General features: G+C 44.5%; 1 protein-coding gene across 1 annotated transcript in view; it reads right to left on the minus strand.

Annotated features, from left to right (window-relative positions):
• The window catches only part of SCML2 (Scm polycomb group protein like 2), a 747,375-nt gene that overhangs the window by 497,414 nt on the left and 226,109 nt on the right, over positions 1 to 23,852 (minus strand). Inside the window, exon 8 of the mRNA XM_078658111.1 lies at positions 20,323 to 20,566. Within this exon, the coding sequence (XP_078514237.1) occupies positions 20,323 to 20,566 (244 nt within the window). The remainder of the gene's footprint in view (positions 1 to 20,322; positions 20,567 to 23,852) is intronic.

The following is a 23,852-nucleotide window of genomic DNA, read 5'->3' on the forward strand; positions in this document are numbered from 1 at the left end:
GCCATGCTATGTTTTGTTATACTATGCTATGTTTTGTTTTGCTATGCTTTGTTATGTTATGGTATGCTTTGTTTTGTTATGCTATGTTTTGTTATGCTATGCTTTGTTGTGTTTTGTCATGCTATGCTTTGCTGTGTTTTGCTATCCTATGCTTTTTTTGTCATGCTATGCTATGCTGTGTTTTGTTATGCTATGCTATGTGTTGTTATGCTATGCTATGTTTTGTTATGCTATGCTGGTGAGGGTGAGTGAGGGAGTGTGAGGGTGTGTGAGGGTGAAGGTGTGTGAGGGTGAGAGGGTGGTGAGGGGGGTGTGAGGGTGAAGCGGTGAGGGGGTGTGAGGGTGAGGCTGATGGGGGTGAGGGTGGGTGAGGGTGTGAGAGTGAGTGAGGGTGTGTGAGGGTAAGGGTGTGTGAGGGTGAGGGGTGTGTGAGGGGGTGTGAGGGGGGTGTGAGGGGGTGTGAGGGTGAGGGTGTTTTAGGGGGTGAGGGGGGTTGAGGGTGTGTGTGAGGGTGAGTGAGGGTGTGTAAGGGTGATTGATGGTGGGTGAGGGGGTGTGAGGGTGAGGGAGGGTGTGAGGGTGAGGGGGTGTGTGAGGGTGAGGGCGTGTGAGGGGGTAGGGGTGTGGGGGGTAAGGGTGTGGGGGGTAAGGGTGTGGGGGGTAAGGGTGTGGGGGGGTGAGGGTGGGTGAGGGGGGTGAGGGTGGGTGTGAGGGTGAGGGTGGGTGAGAGGGTGTGGGTGAGAGGGAGTGGGTGTGAGGGTGAGAATGAGGGGGTGTGAGGGTGAGGGGGGTGAGGGTGTGAGGGAGGGTGAGGGGATGTGAGGGTGAGGGTGGGTGAGGGGGTGAGTGAGGGTGTGTGAGGGGTTTGAAGGTGAGGGTGTGTGAGGGTGAGAGGGTTGTGAGGGTGAGGGAATGAGGGTGTGTGAGGGTGAGGGTGAGGGTGTCAGTGTGAAGGTGTGAGGGGATGTGAGGGTGAGGGGATGTGAGGGTGAGGGGATGTGAGGGTGAGGGGGTGTGAGGGTGAGGGGGTGTGAGGGTGAGGGGGGTGAGGGGATGAGAGTGTGAGGGTGTGGAGGGGGTGGGTGAGGGGCTGAATGAGGGTGTGTAAGGGGTTTGAGGGTGTGTGGGTGTGTGAGGGTGGGTGAGGGTGTCAGGGGATGTGAGGGGATGTGAGGGTGAGGGTGTGTGAGGGGGTGTGAGGCTGAGGAGGGTGAGGGGGGTAAGGGTGTGAGGGTGGGCGGTGTGAGGGTGTGAGTGAGAGGGGGGTGAGGGAGAGTGAGGGTGTGTAAAGGTGTGTGAGGGTGGGGGTGTGTGAGGGTGGGGGTGTGAGGGAGGGGTGTGTGAGGGTGTGTGCGGGTGAGGATGTGTGAAGGTGAGAGGGTTGTGAGGGGGAGTGAGGGTGGGTGAGGGGGTGAGGGTGGGTGGGTGAGGGGGTGAGGGTGGGTGGGTGAGGGGGTGAGAGGGGGTGAGGGTGGGTGGGTGAGGGGGTGAGGGGGTGAGGGGGTGAGGGTGGGTGGGGGGGTTGAGGGTGGTGGGTGAGGGGGTGAGGGTGAGGGGGTGAGGGTGGGTGGGTGGGTGAGGGGGTGAGGGTGTGTGAGGGTGAGGCGGTGTGAGTCTGTGTGAGGGTGTGAGGGTGAGTGAGGGTGTGTGAGGGTGTGAGGGTGAGAGGGTGTGGGTGTGTGAGGGTGTGTGATTGTGAGGGTGTGTGAGGGTGTGAGGGTGAGAGGGTGTGGGTGTGTGAGGGTGTGTGATTGTGAGGGTGAGTGAGGGTGTGTGAGGGTGAGAGGGTGTGTGAGGGTTCGAAGTAAATGGTGGCAGGGCAGACATTATAAGACAGAGAGAAACACAAATGTTAAGATAATAGTGCTCGAAGGTGTTGTGAGAAGGTGGAAATGGGATTAAAGGAGAAAGGATGAAAAGATACGTAAGAAAGAGGCCAGAAAGGAGACACAAAGGAGTGGAGTGTGTGGCGGAAACAGGGAAAAGCAGAAAAGAATGAAGATGGATCTGAGAGGGTGCAAGTAGGGTCACATGCGGGAGAAGGAAGACTCGTTAGGAGAGTGTGATGAAGCTCTCGGCATTGCTGTGGCGGGGCGGGGAAGCGCACTCCTTTGAAGTCTGATGTGGGGGGCGGGGGAGCGGATCCCTTTGAAGCCTGATGCCGAGGCTTGTGGTGTGCTTTATGCACGCGCCTGGCTCACATGAACTGTACCCAATCCGCAGCAGGTTGGGTAGACTTTTGAAAGCCGCACTATAATCTCAACACAAACAAGCATTGCTAAAGCAATGCTGTAGGTTGAGACCTAAACAGCCATGCGCCGTTTACAAGGCCTGGGAGTTACATAACTAGCGAGGCCACTGTAGAGTTATGATGTGCTCAGAAATTATAGCATTCTAAAGCATGCTACTGATACTGTGGATCTACACTATGATTGAATCTGTAGTGTCACTTAGGAATGGTAACTGGTAAATGTGTGCTGTGGAAAGGATCTATGTGCTAATTCGCTCCATCTGTACATTGTCAATAGCATAATTGATACAGTTTGTATGCTTATGTCGTGACGTTAGGCAAGTGTGAACGTGAGGACTGAGTTGCTACAAGGTAACATGTAGAAGTGAGAGGGAGTAGGTATATACAATTTAGTAGATAACATGGCTTCTCTCAATCAACCATAGAATTCTAGGACCACTATATGTGTAAAGAGAGGCAAGTGGGGTGGGATTGTTGAGAGACCTGCTAAATGTGGTTAAGAGAATTGGGAACCAGACGTAGTAGTGTTTACCTCAGTAGACGTTTCTATAGGTAATGGCATACCTTATGAGGATGTACAAATTGACAGGGGGGAGTAAATAATAACCTATTGAGACCGATGTGGCTGGAACTGGCATCAAAGGTTGATGCTGGCAGGCATTCCCCAGCACTTCTGCGTTATATGAATACAAGATGACTCTTTTAGGGTGGTCAAAATGCACTGTTCTGTGTTCTGCATGTGTCTGAAGGCAGGGTGTCTACAGCTCGGAATGTTCTGCAATGGAAGGTAGCTATCTTTGCAAGGAAGTGGGACTAGAAAGTTAATCAGTGATGTGAAAAAGTGTAATGTATTAAGAGTCTATGTACATATTAAGATTTCCACTATAAATCGAAAGTCACCAAGTCATAACTGCATATAAAAGCTAACCTCATGAGGTAAATAATTAATAAACATTTCATTTTGTCATTATTTGTTAAACAAAACCATCAGACAACAATCAGTATAGCCTTATGTGAAAACACACGAGCGCTCTGTGATTCAGGAGCACGTGGAAGAAAATAAGTTACTTACCTGTAAACTGTGTTTCTCCAGTATTGGCATCTTTCATAGATTCACATGCTTGAATCATTCCCTGTCGTCGAAATGAGAGTCTCAGATTTTCGGGCACAAGTGCAATATAAGTATCTAAAATAATCAGGGGAGCCTCTATGGGGAGGAGGGTGGGTCACAGGTGAATCTATGAAAGATACCAATACTGGAGAACCACTATTTAAAGGTAAGTAACTTGTTTTCTTCTCCAGTATTGGGGTATCTTTCATAGATTCACATGCTTGAATCTTAATAGATAGCAGTAGTATTATAGGAATGTATGCCAAATAAGACATGCAGTAGAAAAAAACATACGTAATCCTGTACTTAGATTTGATAGAAAAGCAGATATTTGAGGTGAGCAGATCTAGAGTGTCACTGGTGTTGAGAGTGCTCTAACAGGAGATGCTTTCCACCTAAACTTGAGAACTACCCAGAGTTCTCTGCTTCTTTTTTTTGCATAATTTATGCGTCAATTCATGCCTGAAAGGGTATTGTTTTCACTTATACTGACTGGGTGCTCCCTTGTGTCTGGACAAAGCTATACCTCTCTGAAGAGCTCTAATTAGAGCGAAACACTGGGGTTGCTTTTACTCATTTCAGGTTGGCTTGGTTGGTATTTTACCAATTCAAAGCTGTAATACTGTGCCTGGAGTGGGAAATGGCTTTTGTCATTTAACAGCTCGGCATGCACAGCACTGTGCTAGTCCTATGCTTAAAGACTTTGCTCTACAAATGGCAAAAGACTTTGTCCTTTTCTATCTCTGCGTGGATGGCACTGTGCCAATCCTATGCTTAAAGAATTTGATAGAAAAGCAGATATTTGAGGTGAGCAGATCTAGAGTGTCACTGGTGTTGAGAGTGCTCTAACAGCAGCTGCTTTCCACCTAAACTTGAGAGCTACCCAGAGTTCTCTGCTTCTTTGTTTGCATATATCTACATATATAAAAATACATTTGTCTGCTTAAATGCATTTAAATATACAAGTGTGCACAACAATGTATGCCTGGTTCCACAAAATTAAGGGAAATATCCATAATATAAAGCAATAGTCAAAACGTATAGGTAGGTGGGAAGGAGAGAGGCTCACCTCATTGAAAAAGAATACGGAGAATGATTGTCCCTCAGCTGTGTCCGCATTGCTTGTAGCTTCCAGACAATAATGCCTGGTTAAAGTGTGCCTGCTGGACCATGTTGCTGCTCTGCAGATCTGCTGTGTAGGCACACTGGCAAAAAGAGCCATAGAAGAGGAGAAAGCTCTCGAAGAGTGAGTTTTCACTGTCGAAGATGAAGGTTTGCCTGCTTGGTGAGGGCAAAACTGTATCGCTGATGATATCTAAGTGCTATAGTTTGCTTAGTAACAGGCTATCCCCCTTTCTAATTTTACCATAAGCCACAAAAAGTTGATCAGTCTTGCGGATGCTGGTGGTCTTTAAAAGTAGAATTTTATACATCTCTTTAGATCCAAGTAATGTAAAGATCTATCTGCTGGTGTTCGAGGATTTGGGGAAAAGTTTTCAATATGACCGGTTCATTTAAATGAAAATTCGATGGGACCTTAGGGATGAAGGTAGGCTTGGTACGAAGAATAACAGAGTCTTTTGAAAATTGAAGGTAAGCATGACGAATAGTGAAAGCATGTATGTCACTTACTCGTCTGGCTGACCTAAGAGTCAGCAAGACCGAAGTTTTCCATGTAATGTATTTGAGCCTGCTCTATGAATAGGCTCTTCATAAGTTGTGCCAATACAATGTTGAGATGTCAAGGCGGAGGTGGACGCCTAATTGGAGGGAACATTCTAAACAAACCTTTAAGAAATGGTTTTAGTAGTCTTGATGACCAATGTGACTGTGACCCATTTTGCCGCATAAACCTGGAGATTGCGGCAAGGAAAACCTTAATAGTCGAATGAGAGAGGCCAGGTTTAGCCAGTTGCAGAAAGAAAGGTAGTAATTTTTCTGGCAGAGATTGCATAGGATGTACGTCTGAACCTGCACACCAATGACAGAATCTCTTCCATTTAAGCTTGTAAGCTTTTATAGTGTACGGCGCTCTAGCATTTGCCAAGACTTCCCGACATTCAGCAGGGATGGTTAGGTCAGCGAACTCCATGTTCAGGAGTCAAGCCGATAATCATAGCGATGTTGGGTCCAGATGGTAGACTTGGCCGTGATTCGGTGTTAGCACGTTCTGTATTGGATGTAACAACCTGGGTTTGCACTCTGATAGGAGTAGAAGCTCTGTGAACCAGAACTGGTGAGGCCACCTGGGTGCTATGAGTAGTATTTGGCAACGTTCCTTCCTCATCTTCCGTAGCACCCTTGGGATTAAAGGAATCAGAGAGAAAGTGTAAGCATAAATCGTTGACCAATTGATCAAAAACGCATTCCCGCACGATCCCTGTTGGGGTAGCCAGCTGGTGAAGAATCAGCATTTGCGGTTCAGACTAGCTGCAAATAGGTCTAACTTCAGTTTGCCCCACAACAGAAATGCGGTCCAGCGCTGGCTGGTGGAGTTCTCATTCGTGGTTGGTTGTAATTGACCTGCTCAAGGAATCCGCCAGGATATTGGCCACTCCTGGAACATGCTCCGTTGTTAATGTTATCTGGTGCAGAATTGTCCAATCCCAAATTTGCTGGGCCTGTAGGGACAGCGTAGTTGATCTTGTCCCTCCTGGTTTGTTTAAATAGTGCATACGTGTTGTATTGAGTGTCCGAATTAAAACCAATGCTCTTGAAATTTTTAAAAGAAAGGATTTCAGGGCCAGGAATATTGCTTTTAACTCCAATAAATTGATGTGTAAGGACCGATGCTGGCTGTCCGATTTGCCCTTGATTGTCAACCCTTCAAGATGTGCTCCCCACCCCTCTAGGGATGCATCCGTCGTAATTATGTAATTCGGAGCATCTATTAGGAACGACTGGCCTGTGGTTATGTTCAGGATGTGGGTCCACCATTGAAGTGCCTCATTATTCTGAGGTGTTATCTTTATAATATCCTCGAAGCACCCTGATATTTGTAGCCACTGACAGTCTAGCTCTTCTTGTCAGGGCCTCATCCGCAAGCGGCAATTGGGAACGAGGGGAATGGAGGAGGACAATGGAGCCGAAAACTGCCTGTGACACTGTTTGGTCAGCTTCAGTTCCTCAATATAAGAGAAGAGCTTCACAGAAAGTGATTTTACCTATTCACACTTCTCCAAGTAAGGTATCCCCTGTCCTCCAGAAGACATATTTGATTAAGGAGACGAGGAGGAGGATTCAAAGATGATGCCATGTTTGGTGTGGCTTGCAGCCCTTCAGACCTTCGTATAAAGTGCCAAGATGATGAGGATGAGGAATACGGTTACCACCCCCAGGATCCCAACCAAGATAGACAAAGGGAACAAATCATACAAATGCCTGTTTCCCTAGTATCAAATCTGCAACATATGGGGAAAGATAACTGCCACAGATTCGCTCCTTCAGAACCAGCGTCTTCAGTTCCTCAAACTCCTATCACGCAGCCCTCCTTGGTGTTTAGGAGGGAATGAGAAAAGTGGTCCGTGACCAATTTGACATGAATTGAATTCAATTATATACACTCTGTGTTGTGCCGAGCACTACAACACTGATACTCAATATCCACAAGAGCAGTCTCATGCATATACTCAATAGTTATTCATGAATACATGTATAGAGGATCCACACAGAGAATAGCGCCCACAAAATTAAATTACTGTAAAAGTATTTATTCAATTTGCTCAACAAGTTATTTCATTTTTTATATTTTCATATATATATATATATATATATATATAGGTTGCGCGCAAGAAAGGAGGAATTGGGGGAGTGGTGGTGGAGGGTGGTGAGAGGGTGAATCACAGGAATAACAATAGATACAATTTAGATAAATTCAGAGTTACTGGTAATCAAAACCAGACACGGTAGACCTGTCCAATGAGAAACATTCATTTACATGTAATCTGTAAATATGTAATGTGCAATTAATGCATCTGCCAAAGGGATGTCGGAAAGCTAGTAGGTACAGGCCTTGACAGGTGGAGGGCGTCGACCTTTCGACTTGGCTGATGCACGGAGGGAGATTGAAGCCTCAGCTACGAGTCTTCTTCAGGACAGGGTGTGGCAACCTATTCCTAGTGCCACGCCTGGCAACACTGCTTTATGGGTTTTTTTCCTCCGGGCAATCCATGTTGTTAGGGACAACATGGATTGCCCGGAGGCTTCCCGCATCTAAGGAAATTACTCACATCACTAACAGATGTTTACGAAGTATGGTGTATGAAGGCTCTGCACACGTTTGATTCCTGGCCTCCTGGCCTACGGGCAATCCATGTTGTCAGGGACAACATGGATTGCCTGGAGGCTTCCCGCATCTGAGGTCATTATTCACATCACCAACAGATATTTACGAAGTCTGGTGTATGAAGGTTCTGCACACCTTTGATTCCTGGACCCATGGTTATTCGGACCATTGGGTGTATTGTTTGGACTGAAACCTGTGTAGCCAGGCGTGGCACCAGGAATAGGTTGCCACACCCTGTCCTGAAGAAGACTCGCAGCTGAGGCTTCAATCTCCCTCCGTGCATCAGCCGAGTCGAAACGTCGACGCCCTCCACCTGTCAAGACCTCTACCTACTACCTTTCCGACATCCCTTTGGAACATGCATTAATTGCACATTACATATTTACAGATTACATGTAAATGAATGTTTCACATTGGACAGGTCTACCGTGTCTGGTTTTGATTACCAGTAACTCTGAATTGATCTAAATTGTATCTATTGTTATTCCTGTGATTCACCCTCTCACCACCCTCCACCACCACTCCCCCAATTCCTCCTTTCTTGCGCGCAACCTATATATATGAAAATATTAAAAACAAAATAACTTGTTGAGCAAGTTGAATAAATACTTTTACAGTAATTGAATTTTGTGGGCGCTATTCTCTGTGTGGATCCTCTATACATGAATTCATGAATAACTATTGAGTATATGCATGAGACTGCTCTTGTGGATATTGAGTATCAGTGTTGTAGTGCTCAGCACAACACAGAGTGTATATAATTGAAGTCAATTCATGTTAAATTGGTCATGGACCACTTTTCTCATTCCCGTACTACACCCAGGTCCGTCTTGACTATTTGGATTGCCCCAATATCTATGATGGGTCTCCTTTGTGTTTAGATCTCCTCCTCCTCCTGTTTCTCCACCTCCTGTAGCAACGCAACCACAGGATCAGGAGAATCTTACCACTGATGAAAAGAGAGAGGAGGGCTAACTGGATGAGGCATCACTACCTAATGAATGGGATGACTACTAAATACAAACACCGTCTCCTTCCACCCCGCCTCTGATAGATTCACCACCTGAAGATAAAAGTTGTTTTCATACCCTTATGGAGTGAGCGGTAAAGAGGTTTCAGCTTCCCATGCGGACCAGACAAGCTGATTGTTTGCTTTATGATTTTAAGGAACAGACCAAAAGTCAGATTCGCTCAATCCCCATTGTGGATTGTATATGGCAGGAGGGCTTAAAAGTGATGAGAACACCAGCCTCAATTTCAGCAGTCTTACCTAAACTGGAAATGAAATATAATGCACCGGGCAATTCGCCTGCCTGTCTTATAGGACAATCAAAGCCGGATTCAAGAATTTCAGAAGCTGCCCAGCATCGTGCCAGAAATCCTGCTTCCCCTTTGTCTGCCCCTCCTGACAGAGACAGAAGACGTCTTGATTCTATTGGTAAGAAGTTCTCCACCATGACAGCAACCACTGTTGGAGCAGCCAACTCTCTTGCCATTCTGGGCATGTACGACCGCCAAATGGGGTAGGACATTTCCCCTTTTATTGAAATGTTGCCTGAGGACTCGAAAGCTGAGGCGGTAAGAATTCTTCCGGAGGGAGATAGGATCTCTGCTGAGATTATTGACTGTGCCGTGGATGCTTCTTCAACAGGTTTCCGTCAATTGGCTGGGGTGGCGGTCCTGAGACATAAAGGCTGGTTAAGAGTTGCTTCTTTCCGGCAAGTAATTCAGACAAAAATCATTGATATGCCTTAGGATGGCGAATCCCTATTTGGTCAACACATTTACGAAGCCCTTCAAACTATTAAAAAAGATACAGATACTGGGGGGGCCCTTGGCACACTGCAATTTAAGAAGCAGCCCTTTTGTGGAGCCAAAGACCGTGGCTCATCTTCCTTTCGGAGAGGATACAGTCAATACAAGCAGTACCAGCCGTATCAAGGTCAATCTTCATATTCATCATCTCAACATCAGCAGTCATACAAGCAACCTCCTGCTGCTTCCTACACGCACTATAGAGGCAAGACAGCCTTCAGAGGCAGAGAGAACACCCAAAAACAGTGACAAAGGCACAGTGCCAGCCACAGTTCCCACCAATCCTACCAAGATTAGTGTAATAATTTCCTTTTTCCTCCCCGAATCATCTACAATAACAACAGACCAATGGATTTTTAGATATAGTTTCCAACGGTCACACTTTGGAATTTCAAAAGATCCGTCCAAATTGACCACCCAGAGGTCCTCCTCCTCCTCCTCATCTAAAAGAATTGTTATCTCAGATAAAGAAAATGTTACTCAAAGGAGCCATCGAAATGATACCAGGTATGCAGAGAGGAATAGGATTTTACTTGAGATTTTTCCTCATAAGAAAGAAGTTTGGGAACGGTGTCCTATCTTGGACCTTCATGGCCTTAACAAATTTCTAAAAAAGCAATCCTTCTGTAAGTTACCTCTTCAGGAGGATCTTCAATTAGTAAATCAGGAAGATTGCATGATTACCGTAGACCTTCAGGGCACCTATTTTCATATCCTCATTCTCCCCAAGCACAGGAAATTCGTATGCTTCAGAGTGGCTGGCAGGGATTATCACTCCTGAGTTTTAACATTTGGCCTTCGTTCAGAGCCCCAGGTGTTCACCAAGTTCCTGGCACCTCTGGTGTCCCACCAACGACAGGCAAGAATTCAAACCTTCCCTTATCTGGACGATTGTCTCATAAAAGCGAAATCCTTCGCAGTGGCAAACAATCATACTTAGAGATGTCTCTCTCTCTTCCAGTCCTTGGGTCTCCCCATCAACCTTCCAAAGTCTCAGTTAATTCCCTCAAGAGTAAAAACTTTTTTAGGAGCGACCTTAGACACGCACCAGGCAATGGCCTTTCCCTCGCAGGAAAGGCATTGATGCAGAATCAGAACTATATTCCTGAGATGCGGGCAAAACCGTAGATGGGACCAACAACGATGATGATGATGATGTCAAACAAACCGTCGCCAACAAACTTTTCGTCGACAGTTCTTACGTTGACGAAGATCGCCAACAGAGGTCAGTGTCCGTTGTCTACTGCAGGGCAAACCCACAGTGGACTTATAGGGCCGCACGGTACTGCTGTGTTCCTTTTTTTAATCGTTTGTTTAAAGAGTCTTTAGACGTGTGCATAAAAAACTCCTGCACCTGACATTGTTGGGGCAAAATGCAAGGCAGATCAAGGAATGGATGAGAGTGGAGAGGTGCACCACTGGAATGTATATTCAAAAGATGTAAACAGACAAAGTTCCTTAATGTTTGAAATCCTTTATTCGGACAATGTCATAAGATTGGCTCCAGCCAACGCGTTTAGTACAGAAAAGACTGAGCTTCATCTTAGCTTAATTGATATATGTAAGTAGTAGATAGTTCAATAATGGGGGGTTGGGTATAGTAAACAGGTATCGATCAACCGTAGGATACACAATCACCCACAGAGTTTTAAGTATGGTAACCAGTAACTGTTATTAGCAGAACTGCAGAGGTGCCAAGATGGGGCTCACAAATAAGGACCCAGCATCAGTACCTGGGACACGTGCGTATAACGACTTCGGCAGCATGATCAGGGTCCATAGTCTTCAGCTTCGTCGATGAGGCTACCGTAGACGGCGAGGCTGCTGTCAACGACAAGGCTGCCATCGACAAGAGATTTTTGTTCTTCAGAGCCGCCAACAGCCTCAGCGGTAAATAAAGATCCATCGATGATTCTTTTAACAGAAGTCCCTTTCTTTTCGTCGATGCTGAAGATGATGCTGCCGTCATTGTAGATGGTCTCACCCTTACCGAGACTATAGTCGACGGAGAAGACAACAACATGATGAGCTTGGACTGAGGTGAAGAGAAAGCCGACGTTGTCGTCATAGTTGTGGCAACAGGAGCTTTCGTCGATGGAGTGTCTTTTTGAGGTGACAGAATCGTCTCCGGTAGAGACCTGGATATCAGCTTTATTTTTTAAGAGATTTTAGAAGGAGTAGAGGGCATAGATTGACCCTTATGAGAAACTGGCTCCTTTTTTGAAGATTAAGGCTGGTCATCAGATTTTACGGTGTGGCAATGTTTCTTTAGTACCTTAACAGCCTTAGTAGACACTAATTCCGCCCACTTGCCCTCTTTTTTTGAAGCAGTAGTCTTGAGGGAGGAATCACTTTCCTCATCCGACAGAGGATTGTCCTTAGTTTTCAACTTCTGTAGCCACAGAAGAAGACGTCCATCTCATTCCTCAAAGGGTTTTGAGAGAAAGTTCTGCAAATTTGACAGTCTCTCACCTGATGAACAAGGTGAAGGCAGTAGATACACTTCTTGTGGGGGACATCTGAATGAAGTCTAAGTTTTCCACAAGAGTCACAATGCCTGAAGAGAGATCTTTTTGAAGAAGACATGCTGATCTGAAAATGAGGAAAAAATCAGTAGGCCAAAGAGAAAGTACTGAGCAGAGCTCAGAGAGACTCCCTTCACATGATGTGCGGTAGAAAATCTGAGAGCCTGGAGCTTCTGTAGAGAGGGTTCTGGAGGGTGCTGTCACCTGATTGGATGGAGTTTGGACTATTCCTAATGACTAGGCTGAGATATTAAAGTGAATGTTTTTTCTCTATTAACTTTATTGTTAAAGTCATTACTTACTGCTTTTTATGTACCTTTGGACTCCCACTTTGACAATGGGGAATGATTCAAGCATGTGAATCTATGAAAGATAACCCAATACTGGAGAACTCATTTTAGCTGCAATAATGATGTTAATTAACTATGAAATGGCAGTATCACCCTTCGACTGGAAGGAATTTTGGACAACAATTGAAACACTTTTTAAGCTCTGTGATGCTTCAGGGCATCAAGTTCATCTCTACGTCTCGGCGCATCAATTCATTGGGGTTAAGGGATGGACTTTCATTTGGCCAGTCCTAAGTCCTGATTTTTTTCTTTTCCAACCTTTAAATCTTGGATTTATAGGTGTGTCTTGGAAATTAGAGCTGCTGCAGGTTCCACTTTCAGCTAAGCATCAGCTGTATGACGTGCTCTTATATTTTGCTCTATAATGCACTAGTACAGAAAATAATTCAAAACAGACTCAACGACTTTGAGGTATCCAGTTACTGAAGCTGCAAAGCAAACCCAAATCCTCACACCCTCCACCACATTTGACAACTGGTATGAGTTTCTGGAGATGATAGGCAGCATTATCTTTTTGCCAAAAGGTATATTTTGAATTACAGCTGAACAACTTCGGTGTCATCTTTAAGACGGAAATTGTTCCTGAAGACTCGTGGTTCATTCAGGCATTGTTGTGTAAACCTGAGATGTGAAGCAATGCCTTTTTTATGCAATTACTTTTTTTTGCTAGCTACTTTTCTACAAAAGCAGTACCTGATCAGTCTTTTCTCAATGGTAGAAACATGAATTGTTAAATAATAACCAATCTGTAGAAGCCTATAGAACCCTGGGATTGCGCTTTGGAGTTCTTTGCGGTCTATAGGAGCATCATAGAGTCTGATCTTGTGGTGAATTTGGCATGAAGTCCAATCATGGGTATATTGTCAACTGCCTGAACTTTCTCCTTTTGAAAATTATCTTTTTCACTGTGGAATGATGGACTTCATATTGTTTATAAATGGTTTTTATTCTTCCAAGTCTGATCAGTTACAACAAATATTTTCTTAAGTTCATCTGAGTAGCTTTTGGCCCTAGCACGATGCGTTACCACAAACAAGACTGCTCCAGGCCAAACTGACAAAGTTTCTTATTTTATAGACAGAGACTTGCACTTTCTATTGAATTACTTGTTTACAACCAGCTGTTTAGAATTACCTTCAGTTAAAAAAGCTGCAAGTAATCCAAAATACGGCAGCTAGGATAGTCCTCAATGCCCCTCCCAGGACTCCCTCCCTTCCCCTGCTAACCAAACTTCATTGGTTACCAGTAAAGAAACGAGTGCACTTCAAGACCCTATGCACAATTCACAAGAGTGTGATAGGTAAAGGCCCTAAATATCTGGCCAACATCTTCCTACCTTATGCCCCTGGGCGCATCTTGCGCTCAGTGAACCAACAGCTTCTGCAGGTGCCCAGAATAAAAAAAGCCAGACAAGGGGGGCGAGCCCTGGCCCACCTGGGACCAAAGCTCTGGAATTCTCTGCCTCTTGAGATAAGGACTCTAACCAATCATCTGACCTTTCGTAAGATCTTGAAAACATATCTATTTCCCAGTAACTGATCTCTCTCTCTAAATGCTCCATTGTCTTCCCTAATTAACATCTGAGAACTTATTCACTGGCAAAGCGCGGAGATACCCCTCCGGGGGTTTATTCTTGCGCTATAGAAGAATATAAAATAAATAAATAAAAATAACTGACATTAAAGAATTCTTTTTTTTTCTTTAAATCTTTATTAGGGTGTCAGACATAGATACAAAAGAACACAAAAAAGAAAAGAGCATACAATAAACCACTATGCCTTAAGTCCTTTTTTTCCTTCTTATACCCCCCTCCCCCCTACCCTGGTGGATCCCCATAGGGTACAGAGGACAGATACATACATAAACCAATCAAGCTAAGCATTATTTTTCCTGATTCAACCAATTAGTAAGAGATCCCCAAGTCTGTTCTCCCTCCCTCCAAGCCCTATTTCCTCTTCTCCTATATACAGAAATTTCCCAATTGTACACACATAAAAATTTGCTAAACCATACATGTATCGTCGGGGGGACTGGATCCAGCCATACCGTGGCTAAACAAAGCCGGAATACATCCATCGCTACAAAAAGCATCTTACGCTCTGGTTCAGCCATATTTTGATTGGAAACACCTAACATAATAACCTGGGAAGTCAATAATACTAAATATCCCAGAACTTGTCCTAAACGCTGTTCAATTTTACTAAGCAGTTGAAACAAGCTGGGGCAGGTGGCAAACATATGTGTGCTGTCTGCAGCGAGTTGCCCACATCGAGAGCAATTAATCCCAGAGGTCCCCCCCCATTTGTGAATTTGAGCAGGAGTTATGTACAAATTGAACCAAGTCTTAAAACATTATACCTGGAGGTTTGCGGAAATACAGGCGGTTTGGCTATACATAAGAGAATCTTCACATTCGCCTTGTCCTGATTGTAAATCCGATTGCCACCTGTCAAAATGCTTGGTTAAATCATCTCTTCTTTTCTCGTTTATTATTTTATATATAGAAGATATTGACGCTTGGCTCCCATTAATCAATTCAACTAACGGAATATGTGTCCAGGTAACAGTTCTTTTACAAAGAAAATCTCTAATCTATAAATATTTAAAGAACTGTTTGTTCTCTATCCCATATTTCTGTTTTATAGCCTCAAAAGGTCATAATACTAGTATCAGGTATAATATCCCCATAACACTTAACCCCTTTGTCTATCCACTCTTTAAAATAGACATCACAGAAAATTTCTGGAAAAAGAATATTCCTTACGAAGGGAGAGTATATATGAAACCGTCCAATTTCAAACATTTTACGGACCACCGTCCAAACTCTAAAGGCGCTAAGCAAGACCTTAAACCTCACCCTTTTAAAATATGCAAAATCTATATGGCGAAACAAAAGTCCCCTAGCCTCTGCCCCATAGATTAAATAATATATTGACTTATCCGTACAATCCGAAATTCCTCCGTCCAATAATTCCCCTATTTGTTTCAATGTGATAGACCAGTAGTAGATTTGGAAATTAAGTACTGCCCACCCTCCCCTGTCTCTGGGCAGAGTCATAAATTTAAGAGCCCTTCTTGGGCGTTTCCCAGCCCATAAAAACCATGAAACAATCCAATCTACCTTTTTAAACCAGGCTTGGTCTATCAACAAAGGAATAGCTCTAAAACAATTTTGAATTTTGGGGAGGAATATCATTTTGATAACATTACATCTGCCTATCAGCGTCAACTGCAAATTATTCTTACGACGGGCATCCATATCTAGTTTATGTATAAGTGGCTTTAGATTAAGCTCCACGATTTCCTCGGGTTTTGAATGAATTTCTATGCCTAAATATTTGGCATTTCTTACTATCCGATGATCCGCTAAACTAACTCTGTCATTGCAAATTATTTGAGTTTTACCTTTATTTAGATGATAGCCAGAGATCTTACCACACTGTAATGTTAAAGTTTTAATTTCTTGTAGAGTCGACTGTGGGGAACAAGTCACAATTGCTAAATCGTCAGCGTAGCCTAGAATGTTTATGTCCCCACCCTTAGCCTGCACAGGTTGAATTATTGGGTCATTCAATATCTTCTTGATTAAGGGATCAATATAAATAGCGAGTAACCGGGGGGAACAGGGTCACCCCTGCCTTGTTCCTCGCAATATATATATTGTTCCCGATTGGGCCCCAATCACCGATACTTGGGCAATTGGCTGTTCATACATGCTCCGAATGGCTCGAATATATTTCTCCCCTAAGCCATAATGCTTCAGAGTGGCCCATAAAAAAGGCCAGGAGATCCTATTGAAAGCTTTTTCCGCATCTAGCAGAATTAAAGCCATAGGGTCTCCTGTAACCTTGGTGTAATCGAACAGCGTGATAGTTCGGCGTATGTGATCAATAGTTTCTCGCCCAGGGACAAAGCCATGTTATTGCGGGGAGACCATTTTTTTAATGACCACTGCAAGTCGGTAAGCAAATATCTTAGAATAGATTTTTATATCACTATTGATCAAATTAATTGGCCTGTAAGAACCTGTATCTGTCGCTATCTTTCCTTTCTTTAGAAATGTAACTATCCTAGCCATCCGCCGAGATTCGGGGGGCTTATCCCCACTCTGAACCACTCTGAACATCTCTAGCAAGATAGGTACAAGCTGGAGTTGAAAGATCTTATACAATTCTCTAGGTAAAAAGTCTGGACCCAAAGCCTTACCGGATGGAAGAGAAACTATAGCTAAAGATAACTCTTCTGAATTAATCATAGCATCGAGCATATCATGGTCGTCAGATGACAATGAGTCTACCTCGATCTTGCAATGGTACCTTTGTATTGCCGCCTGTGACTCATAATTATCTCTAAGATCTTCGGAATATTGTTTTTGATAGAATTTCTGGAAAGCCAGTAAAATTGCCCCTTCCTCGGCGACCAACCCAACATCCGGATCCATTATACTGGCTATCCGTGAAGCGACTGCTTTTTCTTTAGTCCTTATTGCTAACAAGTGACCCGCTCTTTCACTATTTTCATATAGTTTAGATCGCCATGCTAAATATTTGCTTGCGGATTTTGCTAAAGAAATTGCAGTTATGGCGGATTTTAAAATTGTTATCCTAGTTTGTGCTATTTCAGCCTCCCCACCCCCGATGAAACCTTAACAAGATTGATCTCGGCATCTTCCAATACTCTGTATAGCTCCTGTTTTTTTTCCTTCTCTTTTTTCTGACTCTCCCACCCATACCGAGTAGTCTCACCCCTAATTCCGGCTTTAAGGGTGTCCCACACATTCTGTATATTTGTGCTACCAATGTTTTCATTTAGAAATCTAGTTATCCATATCGCCATACATTCAATATAAGCATTATCTCTCAACAAACCCCGATTAAAAGTCCAACTTTCCCCCTAGATTGTATATTAACCTCTAGTACCAACGGGTTATGATCGGACATTACTCTGGGGTATTTAGTTATTCTAGCACCCTGCGTCAAACTTTGAGAGATAAGAAAATAATCTAACCTAGAGTGAGTTTTATGCGGTGCTGAAAAATAGGTAAACCCAGGATCATTTCTCCTAACAAAAGCCCACATATCAATCAAGCCGTGTAATTCTTTCATTTGAACCAAAGAATTAAAAACTTTAGGCTTCCGCCGAGAATACGCTATATTTGGGTGATTGGCCACTTCACTAGCTATATTGATATTAAAATCACCACATAATATGATCGGAGCAGCCCAGCCGACCAGCTCTAAATTAAGCCAATTATAAAGTTCCGGATCATCTAATACCGGACCATAGATAGAACACAGTGTGAATATTTTACACACCGGGTAGTGGTGGTGGGATACTAGATACCCAGGATGGAGAGAGATTTTTCTCACTTGCTGAGGAGTCCAATATGGATAATAGTACAGATCTGGATAACACCGATGATGATAAGACTGAAGAGGATAGTGGGAGTCCCCCAACTACTGAGGACACTCTAAAAAAGGCACTCATCGACATAGTAAATCCAGGAAGAAACCCTCCGCTAGTCTAGGACGATGAGAAAGTATTTGCTCTGAAGCCAGTGACAACCTTCAGTGGGACTATACCACAACTAGTCTAGCCCCTAGGGACAGGTGGGCCGGGAATGCAAGAAGATGATCAAGGGGACCCCGGTACCAAATCGAATTCACCTCCCTCAATCAGCCTGATATATGCTACGCTCAAAACTATGCAAATAGAAGCAAGTCAAGAGCATAAAAAAGCGCAGCTGGCAACCAAGAAGATCCAAGGGGCGATTCGTAAAAACACCAAAGTTTATTCAGAGGTCATCGCTAGAACAACTGCCCTTGAGGAGCGAATAGTTGGTTTGGAGGCTGGGTTAGAAAATGCTGAACTAAAGACAACTGTAAATGAGGAAAGGTTGGCGGACATAATGTGGAATCTTGAAGACTCCGAAAATAGACAGTGCAGGAATAATCTACGCCTACTAGGGATTGATGAAAAAGAGGAGGGGGATGATGTAAGGGGGTTTGTACTGAGATTGTTTAAATCTGCATTTCCAGAACTAGCACACTGGTGCTGGGAAACTGAGATCCAGAGAGTTCACCGATTTCCCCCTATGATGAAAAAAAATCCAGGCTCTGACTCTAACCCCCGAGCAATTTTAATTTTTTGGGGTAACTTTTTGCTGAGACAGGCCGTATTTGAAAAGGCACGGCCAGACACCAGAAAATCAGCTGAGGGCCAGAATTTCTTTATGCGGCCTGATTTTTGCCACGCAACAGTGGAGAGGAGATGGCGGCTGCGCCAGTTGATTAGCCCGTTCCAAAAAAATGGATGTGAGGTGTATTGGATGAACCCTGCGCGGCTGAAGGTTATACACCATGGGAGGATTCGGGTGTTCACTTCTGAAATTCAAGATGAAAGCTATTTGAAGGAACTAACTGCTGGTTAATAGACTTTAGTTGTTTATGCATTGTTTATAGCCTGTTGGATTTATCAGTGGCCGGTTTGTGGGGCTTGTTTTTCTCATGTTTACTGATGTAGTGATGTTAGAATGTTAGAATGTTGGGAATGTCAGAAGAGAAGGTGGGATACGATGGATAGGGTTTTTTTTCTTGGTTTTTTTGTGGGGTTCCTCACTTGAAGTCTTTGCTGATCCCAATAGGGTTCGATTCCCTTTGTCTAAAGGCTTCTTTTGTCTTCCCCCTTTTCTTCTTTTTTTGTGGGTTGGGGAGTGACAGGGCGACACTCAGGAGCGCGGGAGGCATCGCAAGGGTCTGAGGACCTTTTTTGCCATAATGGAGGGTGTTGGAGGGGGGGGCTAGAGGTGGTTGATTCGTTTCAGGGAAGGGGGAGGCTCGATTTAATAGCTGGGCACTTTGCGGGTAAGAGGACAGTTTGGACAGGGGGGTATCTTTTTCTATGGTTTTGGAATGCTGTAAGGAATTAATGTTTATACAAAATGGCATGCATTAGGATAGCCACTATCAATATTTGCAGGCTAAACGATCCAGTAAAACGGCGTAGGGTGAGAGAAGATATCCGATTCTTGAAGGCAGATATCATCTGCCTCCAGGAGACGCACATCGAAGCCAGCCGTAATAAACTCCTGGAATTTGAGGGATTTCAACTAATTTCTTGGACAAAGAAGCAAAAACGAAAAGGGTTGCAATACTGGCACGTCAGGGTTTGGTTAATATAGTTCGCTCTTCTGCCGATGAGTATGGCAGGTGGGTTATTATACAAGACAATATTTATAATAAAATTGTGACATTAAAGAATTCATACAAGGCGTCAGAATGTTGGCGGGTTTTCGGTTTTATGGATATTGACAAAGTGAACCTTGTGTGTGTTATTTAGCTCATGAGGTTCGATTTATGTACTGCTGGTACTTGGGGAGGTCAGCTCATTGTGGGGCCTTTATCGTAAGTGGCCTTAAAAGGTAAGTAACAGATTCCCTATGTAGCCGCTGCCAGAGTGTTCTTTGCTTTATAAAAAGAGAACAAGCAGTCTGTTAATTTATAGATGTGATTAGCTAAATATTTAGGAATTAAAGCAGAGACTTAGTAATGGAAAGCACGTGTTCATGCTACCGAGGAAAGAATGTTAATAAAACTACACAATTCAGAAATACACTTTCTCTTTTCCATAAAGAAAAGGGAAATAGGAAGCAGTGGATACTTAAAAACAAAAAAAGAACGAAAATAAAAAACATTGATGCCAAAAACAAGCACCAAAAGTGGAAGGTAGAACTTAAAGCGATAGAACATGCTAGCTTTAACTATTGTATTTCTTTAAAAGAAAGCATTAAAAAAAGTAGGATTAAACACATGCGGAAATCACTGCTGGAAAGCCTACACAAAACATTACTTTAAGATCATCAAATGCACTTACTCAATGGAATCATGTGCACGAGATAACAAAAAGAACTATAAAAACGACCTATTATAAAAACTGCTGATTAAATGTCTGTCAAATTTAGAAAACTGCAGCTTCTGATCACTTACCATTATTTCCGGGTGACTGTAAAGCATCTCCAGTCAAGCCACACCATCCAACGGTGAAAATATCACGCGAATCATATCTACACCAGTAGTCAAATGCTCCTCTCCAGCCATCAAATGTAACAAAAATATCGTCTCCTCTACAATCTCCAATGGTTGCTGGGCAGATCATATACGGATTTTTCTTGTCTACTGCTTCGAGTTTCATCCCCACTTTAAACTCATTTCGAGGAGGTTTAGGAGGCTCCTAAAAACAATTGAAGTATGTTTAAACAGGAGTCCTTTACATACAATATTTCTTTCAAAACCAGCAAATCTGTTTCAAATTTACATCAGAATCATAAAACAAGGAAGAGGGTCCAAAAACTATGCAGAAGGAAATATTGCCAACTTGAAATGATAGTTCTCAATCACGGGGATCCCGACTGAATTAATACAAAAGTGAAACTATAAGTGGGGTGCTTGATAAAGGTTGTGATTTTTAGTTGTCTACAGATGCCAAACAACGAGATTCCAACATTTTTTAGTGTTCTGCATTCACCTGTTGCATGCTAAAAGAGGGGGGAAACTGCCTGCTGCAATTTTGCAGCAGTCCATAAAAAGCTGAGAAAGGAGTCCCTTCCATTTGTGGTCAGTTTGCAAATGGGACGCCAACAGCTACAAAGATTGGTCCTAATACAAGGGCCTCATGCTGATGGACGGATCCATGTGTTATGAGCATTTACATTGGCTGCTTGTAGAACTCTCTCTGAGCTGCCCCCACATCCCTGGACTGGGTTTTTATGGACCAGGGAGGCACGACCAGCCTGCACACAGACGCTTTTCTGTATTCAAGACAAATGCACACATTTTTCTAGTGCAGCTGCAATGTAGATCTTGTCGGACTTTCCTCCAAATCTCACTGTGCAGATGAAATACAAAAAGAAGCGGATTCTACACAATTTAGGGTTTCAGTTAATAATTCCCTTCAGCCCAGCTCTGAGCAAAGAAAAAGAAAATGTTACTCATCTGTATTTCACTGGGGCAGCTTGTCCTGTTGTAGATGGCGTGCTGGGCATTATCGTTCCACCTAGTGTTGGGTTTGGAATATTCCAAGTTGTTTGCTTAAAGAGTTTAGATTTTGAGAATGACTCGTCATATTTCTGAAAACTACAACGCACAAGCATGCAGCTTACACTTTACATTACTGTATGTCCACCCCATTGGAATAAGCATTATTGCTTGTGCTTTTTTAAGTAGGAAAGGTTTAGTAAAGCCACCTTTCCACTCCTCCTAATTTTCACCGAAAGGGGAGGTGGATGGTGCATGAGAATCTAAAACATGACAGGCCATAAACATCTGTTTACAGCCAGTACATTCTGTTTGTAGAGTGTGTTGTTGTTGATCCCACATTGTGTACTGACACAAAATCAGTGCCCCATTTCCCTAGGTTGGAAGTGGATGGTAAGCAGAGTAGGTGTGGTAAATAATGATTTTAAATCTCGGACCAACTTGAGTTTCTTTTTTAACATACATTTTTTTTTTTAAACAAATTTTATTGAGAGATCACACAGAAAGTGGCAGGCCCCTGTACCCCAGAGGTATCTGCAGGACCCCAGCATACATATACAACAATGCAATCCGTCAGTACTTTTATAATCAACACATCGGGATCAATGTATATAGCTCATCCACCCCCTTCCCCTCCCCTGTCCCCCCCCCCAACTATCCCAAACTCCAACCCACCCGGATCCCTCCCCCCCTGCACGGTTTCCGACATGTCCGGTCATGCACACACACACAGCCCACAATAGAGCGCACCCAAACCTCCAGATCAGGGTCTGGTTCCACTGGTGGCTCCAGCCAAATGCCCCTGTAATCGGCCCATCTCTTCCAAATCTTGAAGTGTTTGCTGGGGCAGCCCCGAGCCAGAAATATGGGTTTCTCCATCCCCATACAGAAATCCAGGCCCCTTTTCCATGCTATGAGCGATGGGGCCTGTGGGTTCTTCCAGGCCCTCGCAATGTCTCTCTTGGCCACTGTGAGACCTAGTAAAAGCAGGTGTCGCTTATATATGTTACCTCCCACCCCCTCCAGCACATGCAACAACCCCAACCGCGGCGTGCGCGGGAGCACCCAACCCAGCGCCTCATCCATACCATTCCAGACGACACTCCAGAATCTACTTAAGCGTTCACAACTCCATACTGTATGGAAAAAGGTGCCCTCCTCATGTCCACACCTAGTACATTCCGGGGAACCAATTAGGCCCGCCCTCCAAAGCCTCTTTCTTGTATAGTACACCCTGTGAAGGTATTTGAATTGTATCAATCGAAGACGGACCGATATGGCCGCTCCTCTAGGACCCCCCAACGCCTCGTTCCAGTCCTCCTCCTCCAGTGGCCCCCCCCTCAGCCTCCCAGGTGTCCTTAAGTGCCTGCAAGCCTGAGGAGCAGTGTATGATCAGGGACTGGTAAATACATTAGATTTTCTTTGTGTCAATATTTCCCATAAATACTCGGGCCTCCAGCGGGCTAAACTCGGGAAGGGACGTCAAGCCCTCCAGTTCCGGGGCCAAGGCATGGCGCAAATGTAGGTACCGGAAGAATTGCGTGCGGGGCATGTGGAACTCTTTGCTTAGCTCTTGAAACGACTTAAGCGTAGTTCCCGACATAACATCCCCCAACCGGGAGATACCGATGGCGTCCCAGCCCGCAAATCCCGAGAGGGCCGCCAGGCTAGGTAGGCGGCCATTGCCCCACAGGGGGGTTTCTTCAGTCAGGGTCCGCCACCACCCCATCCGCCGCAACGCACGTCTCCAAACATCAAAGACCACCTGTGTCACTGGCGGCAGGGCCCTACGCCCCCTCGCCTCGTAGAGCCATGTGTGGAGCGTATGAGGTTCCATCAACAGCCTCTCTAGTGCGTAGGCCGGGTCACCTCTCTCCCCATACCACCAATCATTTAACACTAACAGATGCGACGCCTGGTAGTAGGAAAGAACATCAGAGGTCGCCAGCCCCCCGCAATATGTTGAGCGAAAACATGTGCGCAATGCCACCCTAATCGAGCATCCCACCCAGAGGAATTGCCCCAGGGCGGAGTCTACCTGCTTGAACCAAGAGGGCTGAATTGGATACTGATAGTTTTGTAGCTGATACAGTAGTCGAGGTAGGGCCACCATTTTAAATATAGCCGATCTACCATAAATGGTCAGCGGCATACGGGACCACACTTTAATATCAGCTTGGGTCCGTTTCCCAGACCGGTGCTACATTGCGCTCCCATGCGACTGCCGGTATCTCTGTCAGAAATACCCCTCAAGTATTTAAAGCCCCCTATTGCCTTCTGAAGTTCCGATGCCCAGCCTCCCAGCGTCGGACCACTCCCCAGCACCCAGAGCGTAGATTTGCGGGAATTCATGTAGAGGCCCGAGGCTTTACCAAAGATTTGCAGTATGCGCAGCAGGCGAGGCCCCGATCTATTAAGATCCGTTAAAAAGAACAGGACGTCATCCGCGTACAACGCGATACGGTCTGATATGTCCTGCGACC

This window comes from Lissotriton helveticus, chromosome 8 (genome assembly GCF_964261635.1).
Source record: "Lissotriton helveticus chromosome 8, aLisHel1.1, whole genome shotgun sequence".
Lineage (NCBI taxonomy): Eukaryota > Metazoa > Chordata > Amphibia > Caudata > Salamandridae > Lissotriton > Lissotriton helveticus.